At 46.7% G+C, this 15,279-nt stretch overlaps 1 protein-coding gene across 4 annotated transcripts in view; it reads right to left on the bottom strand.

Moving 5' to 3' along the window:
• Window positions 1-15,279, bottom strand: part of tnrc18 (trinucleotide repeat containing 18) — a 45,167-nt gene that overhangs the window by 3,898 nt on the left and 25,990 nt on the right. For 2 of the 4 annotated variants that reach the window (XM_058654401.1, XM_058654404.1), the window contains exons 11-28: window positions 14,233-15,234; window positions 13,981-14,126; window positions 13,742-13,872; window positions 13,522-13,635; window positions 13,245-13,428; window positions 12,835-13,150; window positions 12,061-12,273; window positions 8,472-8,654; window positions 7,365-7,834; window positions 6,616-6,756; window positions 5,943-6,084; window positions 5,729-5,846; window positions 4,924-4,999; window positions 4,646-4,754; window positions 4,262-4,378; window positions 3,219-3,371; window positions 414-2,254; window positions 61-297 (exon numbers count right to left, since the gene is read on the bottom strand). In XM_058654401.1, the coding sequence (XP_058510384.1) occupies window positions 61-297; window positions 414-2,254; window positions 3,219-3,371; window positions 4,262-4,378; window positions 4,646-4,754; window positions 4,924-4,999; window positions 5,729-5,846; window positions 5,943-6,084; window positions 6,616-6,756; window positions 7,365-7,834; window positions 8,472-8,654; window positions 12,061-12,273; window positions 12,835-13,150; window positions 13,245-13,428; window positions 13,522-13,635; window positions 13,742-13,872; window positions 13,981-14,126; window positions 14,233-15,234 (5,693 nt within the window). The remainder of the gene's footprint in view (window positions 1-60; window positions 298-413; window positions 2,255-3,218; window positions 3,372-4,261; window positions 4,379-4,645; window positions 4,755-4,923; window positions 5,000-5,728; window positions 5,847-5,942; window positions 6,085-6,615; window positions 6,757-7,364; window positions 7,835-8,471; window positions 8,655-12,060; window positions 12,274-12,834; window positions 13,151-13,244; window positions 13,429-13,521; window positions 13,636-13,741; window positions 13,873-13,980; window positions 14,127-14,232; window positions 15,235-15,279) is intronic. The other 2 variants (XM_058654402.1, XM_058654405.1) reach the window with 1 other exon arrangement.

Below are 15,279 nucleotides of genomic sequence, written 5' to 3'. Positions count from 1 at the left end.
ACACACAAACAAAGTCGAGCTGGAAAAGTGATTAAACACCAGTGTTGGAGGTTGTGCTACCTTCTTGTCAGTGAGTTTCTTGCCAGGGTTGGTCTCCTCTGGATGATAGAACCAGTTGACTCTGACCACCATGTTGCTGCCCCAGGACTCCCACATGCTCTGGATACGTCCGATAAAGGGCAGGTTTGGTCGACCGGCGGACAGGAACACGGCACAGTCGCCGATGCGGATCATCTCTCGGCCTCGGACAATGGCTTTGTAGAAGAGCTTCTTGGCCTTGCCTTTCATGCCGCGTCTCTGCAAGAGGTCGCAAGAGGGACAAAACTTGAGTCAAAGGAGTGATATGTGGGCAAATGCAGAGCTTTTGTTTAAATGGATTAAAAAAAAGGTGTAGGTGTAATCTCTGTCCTCACCTGCGTTGGTTTCCCAAACCACTTCCAGAGTTGTCTGGCTGGAAGAAAAGCAGAGATTTTGGGCCTGTTCTCCACACTGGGCAGCCTCTGACGTTTAGCCAGTTCCTTGGTTGTGGGGAGGTGGACGCCCTCTCTCCGCTTTGGTCTCCCCACTTTTCCTTCTCCTCCAGTTGGCTTGGGTTTCGGGGGACGACCTCGTTGACCGGACCCCTTCCCAGTGGCTGGTTTAGCAGGTTTAGTGGCAGCAGAAGCAGTGGGAGTTGGGGAGGTTGACGGGGATGGCGAGGAAGGTGACAGTTCCTCCTCCTCCTCCTCCTCCTCCCCCTCCTCATCTTCCTCGTCCTCCTCTTCCTCCTCTACTTTTATCTCCATCTCCTCTTTCACCTCCTCCTCTTCCTCTTTAGTCTCTTCATCCGGCTTGTCTGGTGCTGGAGGCGGGGAGACCGGTGGAGGTGTGGGGGTCCTCTCTTCATCGGAGCTGCAGGACGAGTCGTCGGTGGAGGAAGAGGACGATGACGACGATGACGATGAAGAAGAGGAGGAGGAACCAGAACAGGATGAGGAGGAGGAAGAGCAGCTTGAGGTGCATTTCTTCTTTTTCTTCATATTCCCTTTCTCAGCTTCTTCCTCTGATTCTGAGCTGCTGCTACTCTGAGACTCCTCCTTCATCTTTCTTTCCTTTCTTTTCTCCACCTCGTTTCTTTCTTCTTTTTTCACTTTCTCCTCCCTGCCATCCATCTCCAGTCCTCTTCCGACACTTCCTCGGCTTTCTGCCTTTTCCTTAGACAACACTGGTGCTTTGTAGGTGGAGTCTTTTTCCGGCAGGCTACTGTCTCTATCTGGAGCTCTCAGCTTCTCTTTTAGCAGTTTTTGATTGGCTGAAGCTGTGGTGATGGGCGCATGATCTCGTCGGACTCCCCGGCCCTCTAACAACATCAGAGCCTTGGTCTTCTTTGTCTTGGGAGAGGTGACCCCCTCATGGTCCAGCTTCACCAGGGGCTCCACAGACAGGGACTTCCGCCTCACTACTGAGCCCCCGTCACTTTGCCCTGAGCTGTGCTTGGGCCTGGAGATGGGGTTTGGTCTGGAGCTGGAGGTCATCTGGTCAGACGGCATCTTTAGTTTGGGTCTGGGAGCAGATGATGATGATGATGATGATGATAACAAAGAGGATGATGATGAAGGTCTACCAGTCAGTGAAGAGCCAGTTTTGCCCGATGGTAGCCTAGAGATGGGGCTAATATTTAGTCCAGAGTTGAGGTTGGTTCTAGAGCCATTGTGATGGTCTGAGGAGGGTTTGGTTTTGGGTGTGGTGGCAGAGGAGGGCCTGGGTGTGGTGGCAGAGGAGGGCCTGGGTGTGGATGAAGCACTGGGCTTGGTTGTCGTAGATGTTGACGTGGGTCTGGACATGGGTCTGTTGGTGGTGGGACTGACACCGTTGGTATTCTCCCGTTCTCTACGCTGGTTGTTGTAGGAGCTGAGGTTGGGCTCGCTGTACAAGTCCACAGTCAGGACTTTTCCGTAGGTGGACGGGTAAAGGGATGAAGGGAGAGTTCGGGCTGGTTTAGAAGGAGAAGACTGGGCTGAGCTGCTTTTCCTGGGTGCTGCATTAGGAAGCGTAGGACTCCTTGTGGGGGAAGTGGTGGAGCTTTTGCGGCCTGGTTTTGTCTGAGTGCCCATTGTTGGCCGGGAAGTAGGACGGGGCTTTTCTTGACTTGCCTTCTGGACCGAGGAGGTCCTGTCCTGGATAGGTTTAGCTTGAGCCAGGGGTCTCTCTGCAGGCTGGGTGGAGGAAGGCGGAGGATCGCTTTTCTCTCGGCTGTCTGGGTTCATGTTGGACTCTAAGGAGAGAAAAAAAACAAGGAAATGTTAAATAACTACTGTTTTGGGCTAAACTACACTGTAAATGGTTTATACTGGATATGCGGACACTTTCACTGTGTGGACTTAAGATGTTTGTGGTCGGCAGCCTGACATGCCGAGAACAGTAGACAAATCAGCAATAAAAAAAAAAACCCTCCACAATGAAAACACTGAATTGAAGAACTGCTTACCCATTTGAAACAAGGCCAGTGTCAGCAAATCAGACATGCAACATAGCACGTATTACAGCCAGAGGTAGACTGGGCTTTACAGGACAACAAATACGCTGTTTGAGCAAAAGTTATTAAACTGACAGTGACACTCAAATAGGAAGGTTTTTCATGAAAGATCTTTGTACTATTTTTCGCTGCTTCTGCTGTTTTTAAAAAAAGACTCATCAAAAGACGAATGTGATATGAATATCTTTTCAGTTAAGCTTTGTGAGTTAAAGTAAGAAAGGCAAAAAACAAAAAAAACAACACGTGTAATAAGAATAGAAAGAAATTAAGTCAATTTCTAACTGCTTAGTGTAGCACACAGGAGAGAAACCCAATAATGTGAAATCCATCTCTTTTTATGACAGATTTGGGTGGATGAGTCCCTTACTGGTCCCATGGAGATTATCAAATAAGAATAAAAAAAAGGCAAATAAAAGCAAAAGTGATGGCAGCACTAAATGTAGGTTTGATTAGTTTTACTTTAAGCACCCCCCCCATTATTTTTACCTCCGGTGGGAAACATAACCACTCCCTCCTTTAATAATTCTAACAGATACAACACCACAGTCATTTCTGTGAAGCACTCTACCAGGTATTTCACTCTTAGTAATGACTATCAGAAATGATGATACTAATCTCAAGCCCGAGTGAGCTGACAAAAAGAGAACAAACTTATTTATCCGTCGATAACATCGATGGCAGGAAGGCAGCTCCATCAGCTCACCTGGTTTGGGTTTGGGCTTGCGACCTGGTTTTCCTTTAATCTTTGGAGTCGTCTCCTCTGGCTTGGTTCCTGCTTCTTTGCCCTCTTTGCTGCATTTGCGAACTCGCCTCCTGGAGCAGCTTGTGACGAGCAGCGCAGGCGATGGCTCAGCGCCTGGACAGAAGCAGAGAGCCCGCACACTCAGTGGTTCAGCTCTGAGACACTGGGGTTCAAGCTTATTACACAGTTCCAACAGCTCAGGGCAAGTTAAATGTTAGACTGTTTCTTCTTTATTAAACACTTCTTGGAATGAGATTCATGACCAATTACATAAGGTGTACACCTCAGTGTTACCCTGAGCCTCAAGTCCCATCAACTTAAGTATGAAAACGTTAACTTTTGTTGGTTCAGCTACCACAATCTGCGTGACATTACTACTAGAAGGCATTGATAAATGATTTAAATCATTTTGAAAGACGGATATAAGACATGTTACTACTAATCAAGGCCTGTTTTCAGTAGATTCATTCATTCAATAACGTTTAAGACTTTTTGCGGGGCCACAGGGACCTTCCTATTAATAAAAAGTCACCGACTGAGTGATCCACCAGGTGTGTTACTGGCCAACACTACTATGTCTTTCAGATTTAACATCTTGAAAGAATTCCTTGCAAAAAGGAAAGAAATATTTATAAGCTTGGGCAGATATTTACAAAAGAATGTGTGGAAAAAAAGGTGCATAATGCAACATGGTGCGTTAAATTTGCACACTTGTTGTTGTTGTTGTTGTTGTTTCTATTAACCTCACTTAGGATTCCCAGATTCTGATGTCCATTAATGAATTCACCCACGATGCCAATGTGGGTCAGATCTCTACTGTAATGAACTAAAGTCTGTTTGTCTGAGCACTTGGACCCTCAACTAACTACTCTTCTGAAAGAACACCGAGGCTTAAACAATCAATATATGCAAATAGCATTCATGCAAATTCAAGCAGCCGATGCCAAAGGTCTGCTGTGTGTGTGTGTGTGTGTGTGCGTGTGTGTGTGTGTGTGTGTACTCACAGTGTATCTTGTAGTCCGGTGGCAGCAGTCTGATGTGGGACAGTGGGATGCGGCCTGTGTCGCCATCATCAAATTCCACTGTGATCAGATCATCGTTCTCGTCAATATCTGAACTTCCTGTTGTGGGTAGACACAGAGATTTGATTTTTGACACATTTGAATGAATAAAACAGCTGATGTGTGTCATCTATCACACCCCTTGTACCCTTGAAGTTTATAAGAAATGCACCCAGACTAGTTACACTGCCATTACTGCCTTATTACACACAGAAGGAGCAGACCTGGTGAGATATCTGACGTGTTCGTGTGCTGCCAGCTACTGTCAAGCTGTTCATGTAAGTGGATTCTGACAATGTCATGTGCGTTTGCGTGCTGCTGTTGTACCATTGACGACAGTGCCGGGGTAAAGGCAGCGGTACTGCTGGCTCCAGTAGGCAGCGATGCGGGTGCCCTCTGGGAGGTAGCGCACGGATGGAGGCTTCACGTCAATGATCTGCATGCAAAGAGCGAAGAGCCTGTGAACGTCAACTCGACACAGCATCGACTACTCTCGTGCATGCACATTTATTTTCACATGATGGTCTGGTACGGCACAAAGTGGCTCGGGCCTCTCGTATCTCCAGAGGATGTGAGGATATGTGGGAAAGCTCCAGTTTACTCACAGCTTCCTGCAGCAGCTGTTCCAAACAGTAGATGTGTGGTCGGTTTCCTCTCTCTCCCTCCACCACCACGCTGTATCTACAGGGAAGGAATCATGAGAGGAAGGGTCAAACACTTGGGGTCCAGTGCTCTTTATGACACTGTAAGAGAGCACCCAGCCTCCTCTTTGCTTTTCTCCGAAATATAAATGGAGAGTTTGCACAGCAGTGATTTCTCATGACTGCGACTGCTTTAATGTGCAGCAGGCAGCGAAGAATGTGTCGTCTCCTCAGAAATAATGACTACAGCACCTTGGCCGAGGCTGAAATGTTGTCTGGCATGGAGCACAGCTGACACCCACTTCCTACTGGAATATTAATCCTCTCCAAACAAAGCTTTAATTCATTCTTTTACATTAAGCACCCCTACTGCTGTAGCTTTACGTTTTGCAGGATGACATACAATTGTATTAGCTCAAGATGAAGATGTTTAAAATGTCTAAAACTATCAAACTATCCAGAGCTCTCTTGCATGCGTGAACCATACACTAACCACATTTCTGAGTTCTGTGAAACAGGTCATTGTTCTGTTCCGTTTTGGAACCGCTGCAAAACTGCACCTGGATGAGGTACTTTGCAAATTTAGGACAGCGGACTTTGCAGAGGGAGGAAAATCTGGAGCACACTGATTGATTTGCAGCTTTTAATAGTGTAAACAGATGTGTGTGTGTGTGTGTGTGTGTGTGTGTGTGTGAGGTTGTGTGTTGCCATCTATTGAAAGTTACAAATCAATCACGGTGCTCTGATTAAAAATGAAATGTGTACTCACATGTCAGGGGAGTGTACAGTGTTCACGTGTCCAGCGTACAGCAGCTGGTCGTCCATTGGAATCAAAACTCTGAGTCCATCCACCAGAGAATCCTTATCCAACACACACTGCACTGGAGCTGAACACACGAACACATGCAATAATGAGTGTGTGTGTGTGAAAGAGAGCGTGCGTGTGTGTGTGTGTGTGTGTGTGTGTGTGTCTGTGTGCTGACCAGGTGTGGAGGCCCTCTCTGATACACTGTGGCTGCGCGGTGGGAGGAGCTCGTCTTCACTGAAGCTGCTGTCCTGGTTGGGCTCGAAGTCTTCATCTGCTGCCATGCTCTCCATCAGTCGACTCACTGCTCCTCTGGAAGGCTGTAACAACACACGCAAGGGCTTAAAATTTATGATAAACAATCCACAACTATAGATGCATTTTAATTTGTAACAAAAAAAAAAAGAAGTAGACCAAATGAAAACCTGACATTCTGCAACGTGATGCTGCGACTCAAGCTTTATTCGTGGCTACAAAAGTTGGACACATGAAAGCTGTGATATATTCCATCACTGGTGTTCATGTGTATCATTTCTCTGCTGTTTCACACTCCCATAGAGCTCTGCACTCACGTTAGCTTTCAATCGTGTTTCCAAAACAACCTCTGTTTCTGGCTGGTGGCAGATGGAGAGCAACGGAACACTTTGGCTAAAAGTGGTTTATTCACATCTAACAAATAAAGAGAACTGTGTTGATTACAACACAGTGAGTCACTTAACTTCCTGACACTAGTGTTTTAATGAGCAAGCTGGAAAGCACTAATATCTAAAACAGGAGTGTTTTTTCTCCTTCCTAGAATCATTTAGTTCTCTTTCTTAATGACTTTGCTGCTGAGCCCTCAGCCCACTGACCTCTTTGGCCTTGGTCTTGGCTTTGGGTTGGCTCTTGCGTGCCGGGCTGAGACTCAGCGGCACCACGGGGACGTCTGTGATTGGACTGCACAGGGTGGACGGGCTCATGGGCAGAGGAGAATCCTTTGGCTTCTTTTTCTGCTTTTTTTAAAAGGTCACATCACAGAGTTAAAACATGTATTTGAATGTGTGACAGTGCTGAATAGATACTGTATATATATTTATATATAATTGCACCTAAAGCCCTTTTAAGTTCTTGGGCCCAGACAAAATAGGTTTGTATGGTTTTCGGACCTCACAAAGATATAAATACAAGTACACACACACAGACACACACACAGGGGTGGGATGTGGCCTGGCTGCCTGCAGTTGTCCTTTCTTGTCAGCAACATGACACAGGCAGCAGGGGAGAGCTGCAGTGACTGAAGTAGTGGGAAACCCTGCTGGCACTTTTGACGCAAACACTTAAACACTCCGTCTCTCACACACACACACACACACACACATGCATGCTCTCTCTCACTCTCACTCACACTCACACACACACACACACACACGCGCGCAGATGTGTCAAGGGAGACAAAAGAAAGAGTGGGAACCAGAGTTAGGAGGAGGAGAGGAGGAGTAAAACATTAACAGAAGAGTCAGTGGAGAGGGGCACAGGGAGTTGGGAAAGAAAGACTTGTGTCTTTGTTTTTTCAGGCTTGTCTCGGCTGGTGAATGACAAACCAGACTAATTATTGACTTACTTTCACCACATCTTTGCCCTCTTTGCCCTCTTTGCTGGGTGGACTGGGTTTAGGTCTGGGTGCAGGCTTGGAGGTGAGTGGTTGGGTGGAGCTGGACGAGCTCTGACTAATGGAAGCAGGTGCTGGCACAGACAACTGATTTGCTGAGGTTGTGGCATCATGAAGGAAAATCCTCTCGCTGCGTCTCCGGTTCCAGGCCTCGTCCTCACTGAAGCCTCCAAACCCAGAGCCGCTGCCCAGGTCGAAGCTAAATCGCCGGGGTGACCGAGGCAAGGGGCGAGTTTTGGCCAGAGGCTTGCGTTTCGCTGGAAGTGCCTCATCTCGTTTGGTGGGGCTGGACTGGTCAGTGCGGCGGGTCGCCGGGGGCAACAGGGGCAGCTCTGGGGCAGAGCGTTTTCCATGAAGCAGAGAGGGGAACTTCCTCAGCCGCAAGTCTGAGCCAGAGTCTGACCACTCACACTCAGATGAACCTGACAGGGGGGGAGGAGAGAAAGACAGGTTTATTTTAAAATCCTGAGGACAGTCGCTGACCAAAGCCCTATAATCAACTCAAACCCTAAATGACTAACCCGAAGACTTCTATACCTAATTCTAACCTGAATACTATGATCTTAGCGTTCAAACAGGTCTTTGAACATGTGAGGACAAACCAAACGATCCAAACGTAAGCTCTCAACTATTCCTCACACAGAGAGTACAGGAACACACATGCACACAGTGATAAGACCCCGCCCCCCTCTCCGCCCACAAACACGCAACCAGTCGTATAACTAAGGTGTTAGATTTGCTCAAATCAATAACACAGTGAATGAGACTATTGATCAATTTCAAACTAATACATAATTCACGACTGAATCATTACAGGCACCCTGATGTGACAATTATAAATGAATGAATATTTAACTGTGAATCAATAACATAACCTGAACCTGCTGAACCAAAAAAAAAGTCATTATATTATTAAATGCTGTCAGATGAACCTGTGAAATTAGAGAAAACATAGTTTTCTGCATTTCTTTCAACACAATTACAGAAAAAAAAGGATTTTCCACTGAAGATAATCCATATTTCAGTTTGTCACTCATTTGCGTCTGTTGTTGTCTTTACCCAGAGTGCTGTGCCTGCTGCGGGGTTTGCCATCGTGGAAGAGGCTCAAAGGGGCCGAGCTGACGGGGATCGCGCTCGCCGCAAACCTCGCCAGCAGACCCAGCCCACTCTCCTCACAGCCACCATCATCGGAATCAGACTCTTCCTCATTGTCTTCGTCGTCATAATCATCCTCAGAGGTTTCTGTTTGAAAAGAAAGAAAAAAAGAGTTTCAGCTCAGTGGTTTATGCGGCGGCAGCAGCAGCAGCAAGGGTTCTGGGCCAAAGGTCAAATCCCGAGCTATTGTTTCTACCCGGCGTGGACCCAAAGAGAAAACCAACACATGACGTTTCTCAGACAAAACTGAGTGAAAATGCAGCCTGTATTCTCACAGTAACACAATTACCTTCTCCATATTCACCCAGACACACACCACACACACACACTCACAGGGTTTAACTCCTGAGCTGATCAGAAACAACAGTGGAAATAGGAAAGAGAGGATGGACTGTCCAAACCACAGCAGCCAGCCTTCACACCATTACACTGTGTAAGCAAGAGAAGCAGAAAATTGTACATGCATGTCTCACACACACACACACACACACACACACACACAAACCCACCCATGTGAGCTGAAACTGACTCAGATCATTAAAAACCCTTCAGAGAATTTGACAGGGTGAGGAGAAAAACTGCCCCCCGCCCCCCCAAAGACAGGCCAGTAGAGCAGAGACAGCTGCACACACAAATACTCACATAAAAACCAACATGGGTGACAAATTAAAAACCTGAACAAAGTGAGTAGAGACACACAATGAGTGCAGTGAACAGGTACACTTTCACAGCGAACACTCTGACGGCAGGAGATTCAGTCGCTGACTCAACGACTTCTACAAGCGACACCTGCATTCACAGAGTTAGAGAAGACGTCAGTAAAACGGGACATTTAAAAGGTCCACTGTGAAATGACTACCTATTTGAATGTTTGTGTTATTGTATGATAAGTATAAAATAAAAAATTGCCTGGTTACGTAGTGCTTTTGGCAAGGGCCTTGCTTTATGGAGGCTGCCATGTTCCTACAGCAACCGGAACAAGCTTAATTTAAAAATGAAGAATGACATCGACATCCTCTCTGGTACGCTAAGGTCACTGCAGTTACCCCGACGTGTTTGAAAAAGGGAGGGGTGAGCTCCATTGATCTCAACCTGCAGGCTCACCGTTAGATGACGCTAATGCTTATAAATCAAACCTTTAATAACAGTGTGGCTGTGATCCGACTGTGATCGGGGAAAACAGTCGGTCAACAGTTACAAAGAGAGGAATATTTAATATCTAACCACACAGATGAACAGTACACATGAACACATGACAGTTCAGCTGTACGCAGATCAGTCGTCTGGCATGGTGGGCGAATGGATGTGTGGTTTAAGAGCAATTAAGGGAGAGCATTTGATTGCTCAATTATACTGAAGAGGGTGGGGGGTGTTGTGACTGCCTTCATTTGGGTTCACTTGTTCTCATTAGGAGGAGATGGTCCCACTACACCAATACATCAAATCATTGACTAAACATCTCCATTTTGACGTTGATGAACACCTAAGAGAGACTAAATAAATAAGGGAATGTGTTGTTTTTGGGAGGTTGGTGTTGGTGACATTTGTGAAACCATTGCTGACGAACACACACATTTATTCTGGTAGCCAGTACCGACCCAACACCTTAGTAAGCCATAATGAGACACGATTGGTTTCGGCTTTAATTTGTCACCCATCTCTTCTCAACACTGTAGCATTCACACACACATTGGTTAGCGGTGGACTGCTGTTAGGTCTGCGGCAGCGGATGAGCGCGAGGAGCATCTCCTCAGGGGTTAGGGTGTTAACCTTGAGGGTGGATGCACAGCACAAGCTAGCATCAAATTTGACTTTTGTATTCGATGGTTTCAAGCTCGTTTAACTTCTGACTACATGCAGCAGTGATGTCACAATGTGCACCTCTGCTGCAAGGGTGGGATGTTAAACCACCAGAGTTTGAAACTTTTAAACTCTGTAATGAAAACAGTTTTTATCAGAATTTTATGTTGCTTTTCAGAACTGTTTTGTTGTGGCTCAAATTTGGAGTAACTGTTGAGTACTGTGCTGTGAATCCACATGGTGTTAACAGTAGCAAGCAGACAGAGCAACGAGCAGGCACTGAGAGGACAGCCCTGTGAGGCCCCTTGGTTTACTCTCCATATTAGCTGTGAGTAACCATGGTTACCCTCCATTTAAACCTCCACAAAATATCAGTGGAAATGAAGATGGACGATAATCATGGCTCCCAGTAAAGTAAAGCTCTCGACAAAGAGCTAAATTTGTAATAAAAAAACAACAAAAAATAATTTAGGTTAATGTTCCGTAAAGTCCATGTTAGCGGTAGATTAAAAAAAAAAGAAAAAAAAAAAGGGAGGGGCACTTCCTACTTACACAGCAGGTGACAGGGGTGTGGCCTCAGGCAGGGTGGGGCAGCGCGGCGGCGAGAGCGCAGCCTCGCCATAGCATAGCCTAGCCTTAGCAAAGTCTAGCTTCAGCAAAGCTTTAGCCACAGTAGACGAGCCACGGCGAGGTTAGCATAGGCTAAAGGCTGCGCTAGTCCTTGCCGAGCTTCTGTAATGTCGCAGTGGCAGCAGCACAAGCACATGGAACAGGCTGAGAGACACTCAAAGCATCATGGGTAGGACAGGGTCAGGGAAAGGTGAGAGGACAGAGCAAAGGTGTCTGAGAGCAACATAAAGGGAAAAGGGTTATTTGAAGGTTTAGTAGAGACAGACACAGGAGCTCTATTGTCCAAATATCCCCAACACCTACTACAATCACTCTTGGTGCATTTTCTTCCCCACAACATGAAACATCAGGCTACAGCATCCATCAAGAACGGTTTAAAAAAAGTAGTTATGATTTTAAAAATAAACAAAAAAAACCAGCCAACCTTTATCAAATTGATCGATATGCTTTAATAACAATTTATGCTGAGCAAGAAAAATCCACTGTCCAATCAGAATTAGCTCATTGTGCTCTGATATGAGATGTAAACACAGCTGAATAGTATTGTCAGACCTTTCCAAGACAAGCTAAAGGGATATTTGTCTAACAGAGCACTAAAAAGATGTGTGAGGTGCAGTGGCAGCTGGACAGACTGACAGAGACAGACAGACAGATGAAGCAGACACAAGGACCACAGCGTTTCGCTTTCTGTACCAATCATATCAACACCTTTAATAAAGCTTATAGGTACCAAACTGTAGTACAACAAAATCTCACAATTCACACAATGTTTCAAATGTACAAATGCTACAAAAATGGTTTGCAATCCAGGCAATTTAAAAAAAAAAAAAAAAAAACACCATAGAAATTGTTATAATCTTTTTTTTTTTCTTTTCAAAAGGCAACTTTGCAGAGAAGCCAGCAGCAAGAGAGGTAGGGGGGTTCACTGAGCTACAGCACAGTCTGAAAACAACGGCCTTAGCAAAAAGCAAACAATGACACCAGCTGTGCCAAGGCCTTAAAGACACAGTATTGTCTGAATCAACAGCAAGGGGACGAGGGGCTGTAAGATTAGGTCAGTAACCTTGGTCGAAGGAGTCATCAGAGGAGCTGAGGCCTGCTTCTTCCAGCAGCAGGGATAAGTGCTTGTGTTTCTTCTTCTGAGACTTCTGACTGGACGGCAGGGATGTCGGCGATGATGCGGACCGCCTCTTCCTGGTCAGGTTGCCATGGGAACGTGTGCCTGAGAGAGGGGGCCAGCCCCCGCGAGCAGAACTGTGCTCCTCTGAATCTGAGTCTGGTGTGAGAGAAGTGTGGTTAATAATACATGAGGTCACGGGGTCATGATTGCTGCCCGACCTCACCATCAACAGGATTAAACAACTGCCAAATGATACGTTTTCTACCACTACTGTGCAATAACTGTACACTGTGGGAAAAAAGGAGAAGGAAAAAGAAGTGGCACAGCTGGGACAATTATTTTCACTTCATTATTTTGTTACCTCAGCAGAAGTTCATACTGCATAAAGTGGAAACTATTTTCAGCAGCAAATTAAAACCCATTTGGTGCTGTGGTAGGTTATTATGAATAATGTCACAGTGCAATGATATTAAGTATTTTCAATTTAACAGCAGCTGAGCTCTATGACACAGAGCAATAAGCCACAAACACTAGCTGTTGGTAAGATGATTGTTGGTCTTTTCACTGACCGCCGTCATGAGCGTAAAAGAAACATCCCCTGCCAAATGTAATAGCAGACCATCCCTGCGCTCTAAACACGGCCTCATATAAAACTCAGCTTTAGATGATGGTGTATAAGAAAATGATCTGGACTTGGGTTAGTCCTCAGGTACTCACTGTTGGAGCAGCTGCTGAGCTCTGATCTCACAGGTGAGAACAAAGCGGTCTTCTTCTGACCTTTCACTTTCTGGATGGTCTCTGAAGTGGAAGCCTTGGCAGTCATTTTGTGTTTCCCTCCTTTGGCAGGGGAATGAATGGAACGCTCTTTTATCCGACTGTCGACAGACTTGCCCTTTGACCTGTCTAGTTTTGTGCTGGAGGCCAGTTTGCGGGACGCTCCGAGGGAGCTGAGCTGTGAGAGTGAAAGAGCCCGGTCGAGGTCCGACGCCAGCTGCTCCTGCTCACACACGTGGCCTTGCTTTGCCTTCAACACCTGAGAACGGCACAAAAAGAAGGTGCAGAAATGAAGTCAGTCTGAAGAAAACAACTGCATTCCACTGCCGCGGGAATCAAAACATGCACTTTACCTCCACAGCATGACTGGTGGACGGCTCCTGCTCATTCCAGCTCTTCTTCTTCTTTTTCTTCTTTTTCACCTTTACTCCTCCACTCCCCGTCTCCGTCTCCTCCTCTTCTCTGGACACACGGAACCTTTTCCTCTGTCCTTCCCCAGCTTCAGAGTCCTCAGAGTATTGCACTGTCTTACCCACCCTGACACAAAAGAAAGATTGCACCATGTGAAGCCAAAAATGACAAATTAATTATATAATTAATATTTTAGCTGCACATCACACGGTTACTCACTTTGCAGGCCTGCTGTCCAGTTTGGGAGGTGTGACCAAATGTTTTCTCTTCCTCGGTCGCCCTCTGCCTCGTCTTGTGAGACTCCTCCTCTCATCCTCCTGCTGCTGCCGCTCACTGATGGAAACATAAAAGTTCAAAGATAAGGTATTGAGGCATTTTCCTGCATGGGTGTATCACTGTGTGGTTTCAATACATGTGAGCTGTGCTCGATAGCACTCACTGCTTATCTCTGCGTCTCTGCAGCTTGCTCAGCTCTCTCTGCTTGTCTTTATACGTCTTCTGCAGCTCAGCCAGGTGGACGCGGTACTCCACCTCCACTGTGTCCAACATGTCAGACATTTTACTATACAGCTGCAGGGAAGAGAGAGAAAGAAAAATGAGAAAAACTCTGTCACGGCGTTTCTTTAACTGGTAGATTTTCATCACTATGTGACCATAAATAGTTTTTCTTCACAATACCGGTTCCTCCTTCCTCTGCCTCCAGCTGTACTTCTTGTTGGGGTCCAGTGTTCTGGGCAGATCGATGTGGGACTGTTTCTCTATGGCCTCCAACAGGATCTGTCTGCTGGCCTCAAGAAGACAGTCCAGACCCTCTAATGTCAGATCTGGATGGGATGAGAATCACACCATTAAGAGAATATAATATAATATTTGTCGTATCTCTGTCACCTTTTTCCTACTCTCATGCCTCACTTTGTCACATGTACTCACCTTGCCCTTGGCTGATGTTCTCCATCTCCCTCTGGGCCATTTGGCTGAGCAGGGCCATCCCCTCCAGCGCCACCATTTCCAGAGTCCCCGTGCTGCTGCAGTCAGCACTCGCAGGAGGGTTTTCCGTCTGCGGTAGTAGTATCGGGGCAGGTGGGGTGTTGGGACGGGTCTGGGAGGCCATTTCACTGGCTGCCAGCAGGGCCAGCATCCCTGCCATGGGATCCTCGGGACCGATTACCAGCGGGGGTGGAGAGTTGGAGGTGGTAGGAGGACAAACAGGAGTCTCTGCAACCATTTCTTTCTGATTGGGAATGTGCAAGTCAGTTGGAGTGTCATGTTGCTGCTCTCGTTCACACACAGTGCCGGTGGTTTGCTCTCGTAGCACACTCTGACTCTGTGCAGACTCCTGGCAGTCTGAATCTGCAGTGATGCATGGAGGATATCGTGTTCGCTCTGGATGCTGGATGGCCTTTGGTTTGGGCTCAGCTTCGGTGAGTAGAGGAGGTGAAGAATATGCTGCCTGACATGAGTAAGACGACACTTCCATTTTGATTTTCCCCCTTTCCCTCTCTGCCTCCCTGACGTCCAGCTTTTCATCTTGCTGTGGTGGAGGAGCAGGGATGTGCAGAGATAGTGGCTGAAGCTGGGGCTTTGTTGCTTCCCCATCTTTCTCTCTGTCCTCACTAGCACGAGGATGGCTGCTCCGGTAAAGGGGGGGCAGAGGTTCTGGTGTCATGTCCAACTGAGGCTGCTCCACATTGGGTTCCTGTTTAAGGAACGATCCCGTCTTTGATGGCTCTAGCTTCTGTGACTTGATGTCTGTGTCCAGGAGCCTTGAATGAAGGTGCGTTGAAGGCAAAGGGGCAGCTGAGGGTGAGGAGTGGGAGCAGTGGGTTGGTAGAAGTTCTGTGTTTGCCCCTGAACGTGGAGGGATGGGATAAGAGGGGAAAGGAGAGCTAAATGGAGCAGTGATAGACTGGTATGGGTAACCTGGAGGGAGATCTGTAATGACAAACACGGGGATTTCATTACAACATCAACCAAAGG

Source organism: Solea solea, chromosome 16, assembly GCF_958295425.1.
Source record: "Solea solea chromosome 16, fSolSol10.1, whole genome shotgun sequence".
Lineage (NCBI taxonomy): Eukaryota > Metazoa > Chordata > Actinopteri > Pleuronectiformes > Soleidae > Solea > Solea solea.
The sequence above is the reverse complement of the archived record's forward strand: the minus strand, read 5'-3'. Positions and strand labels throughout refer to the sequence as shown.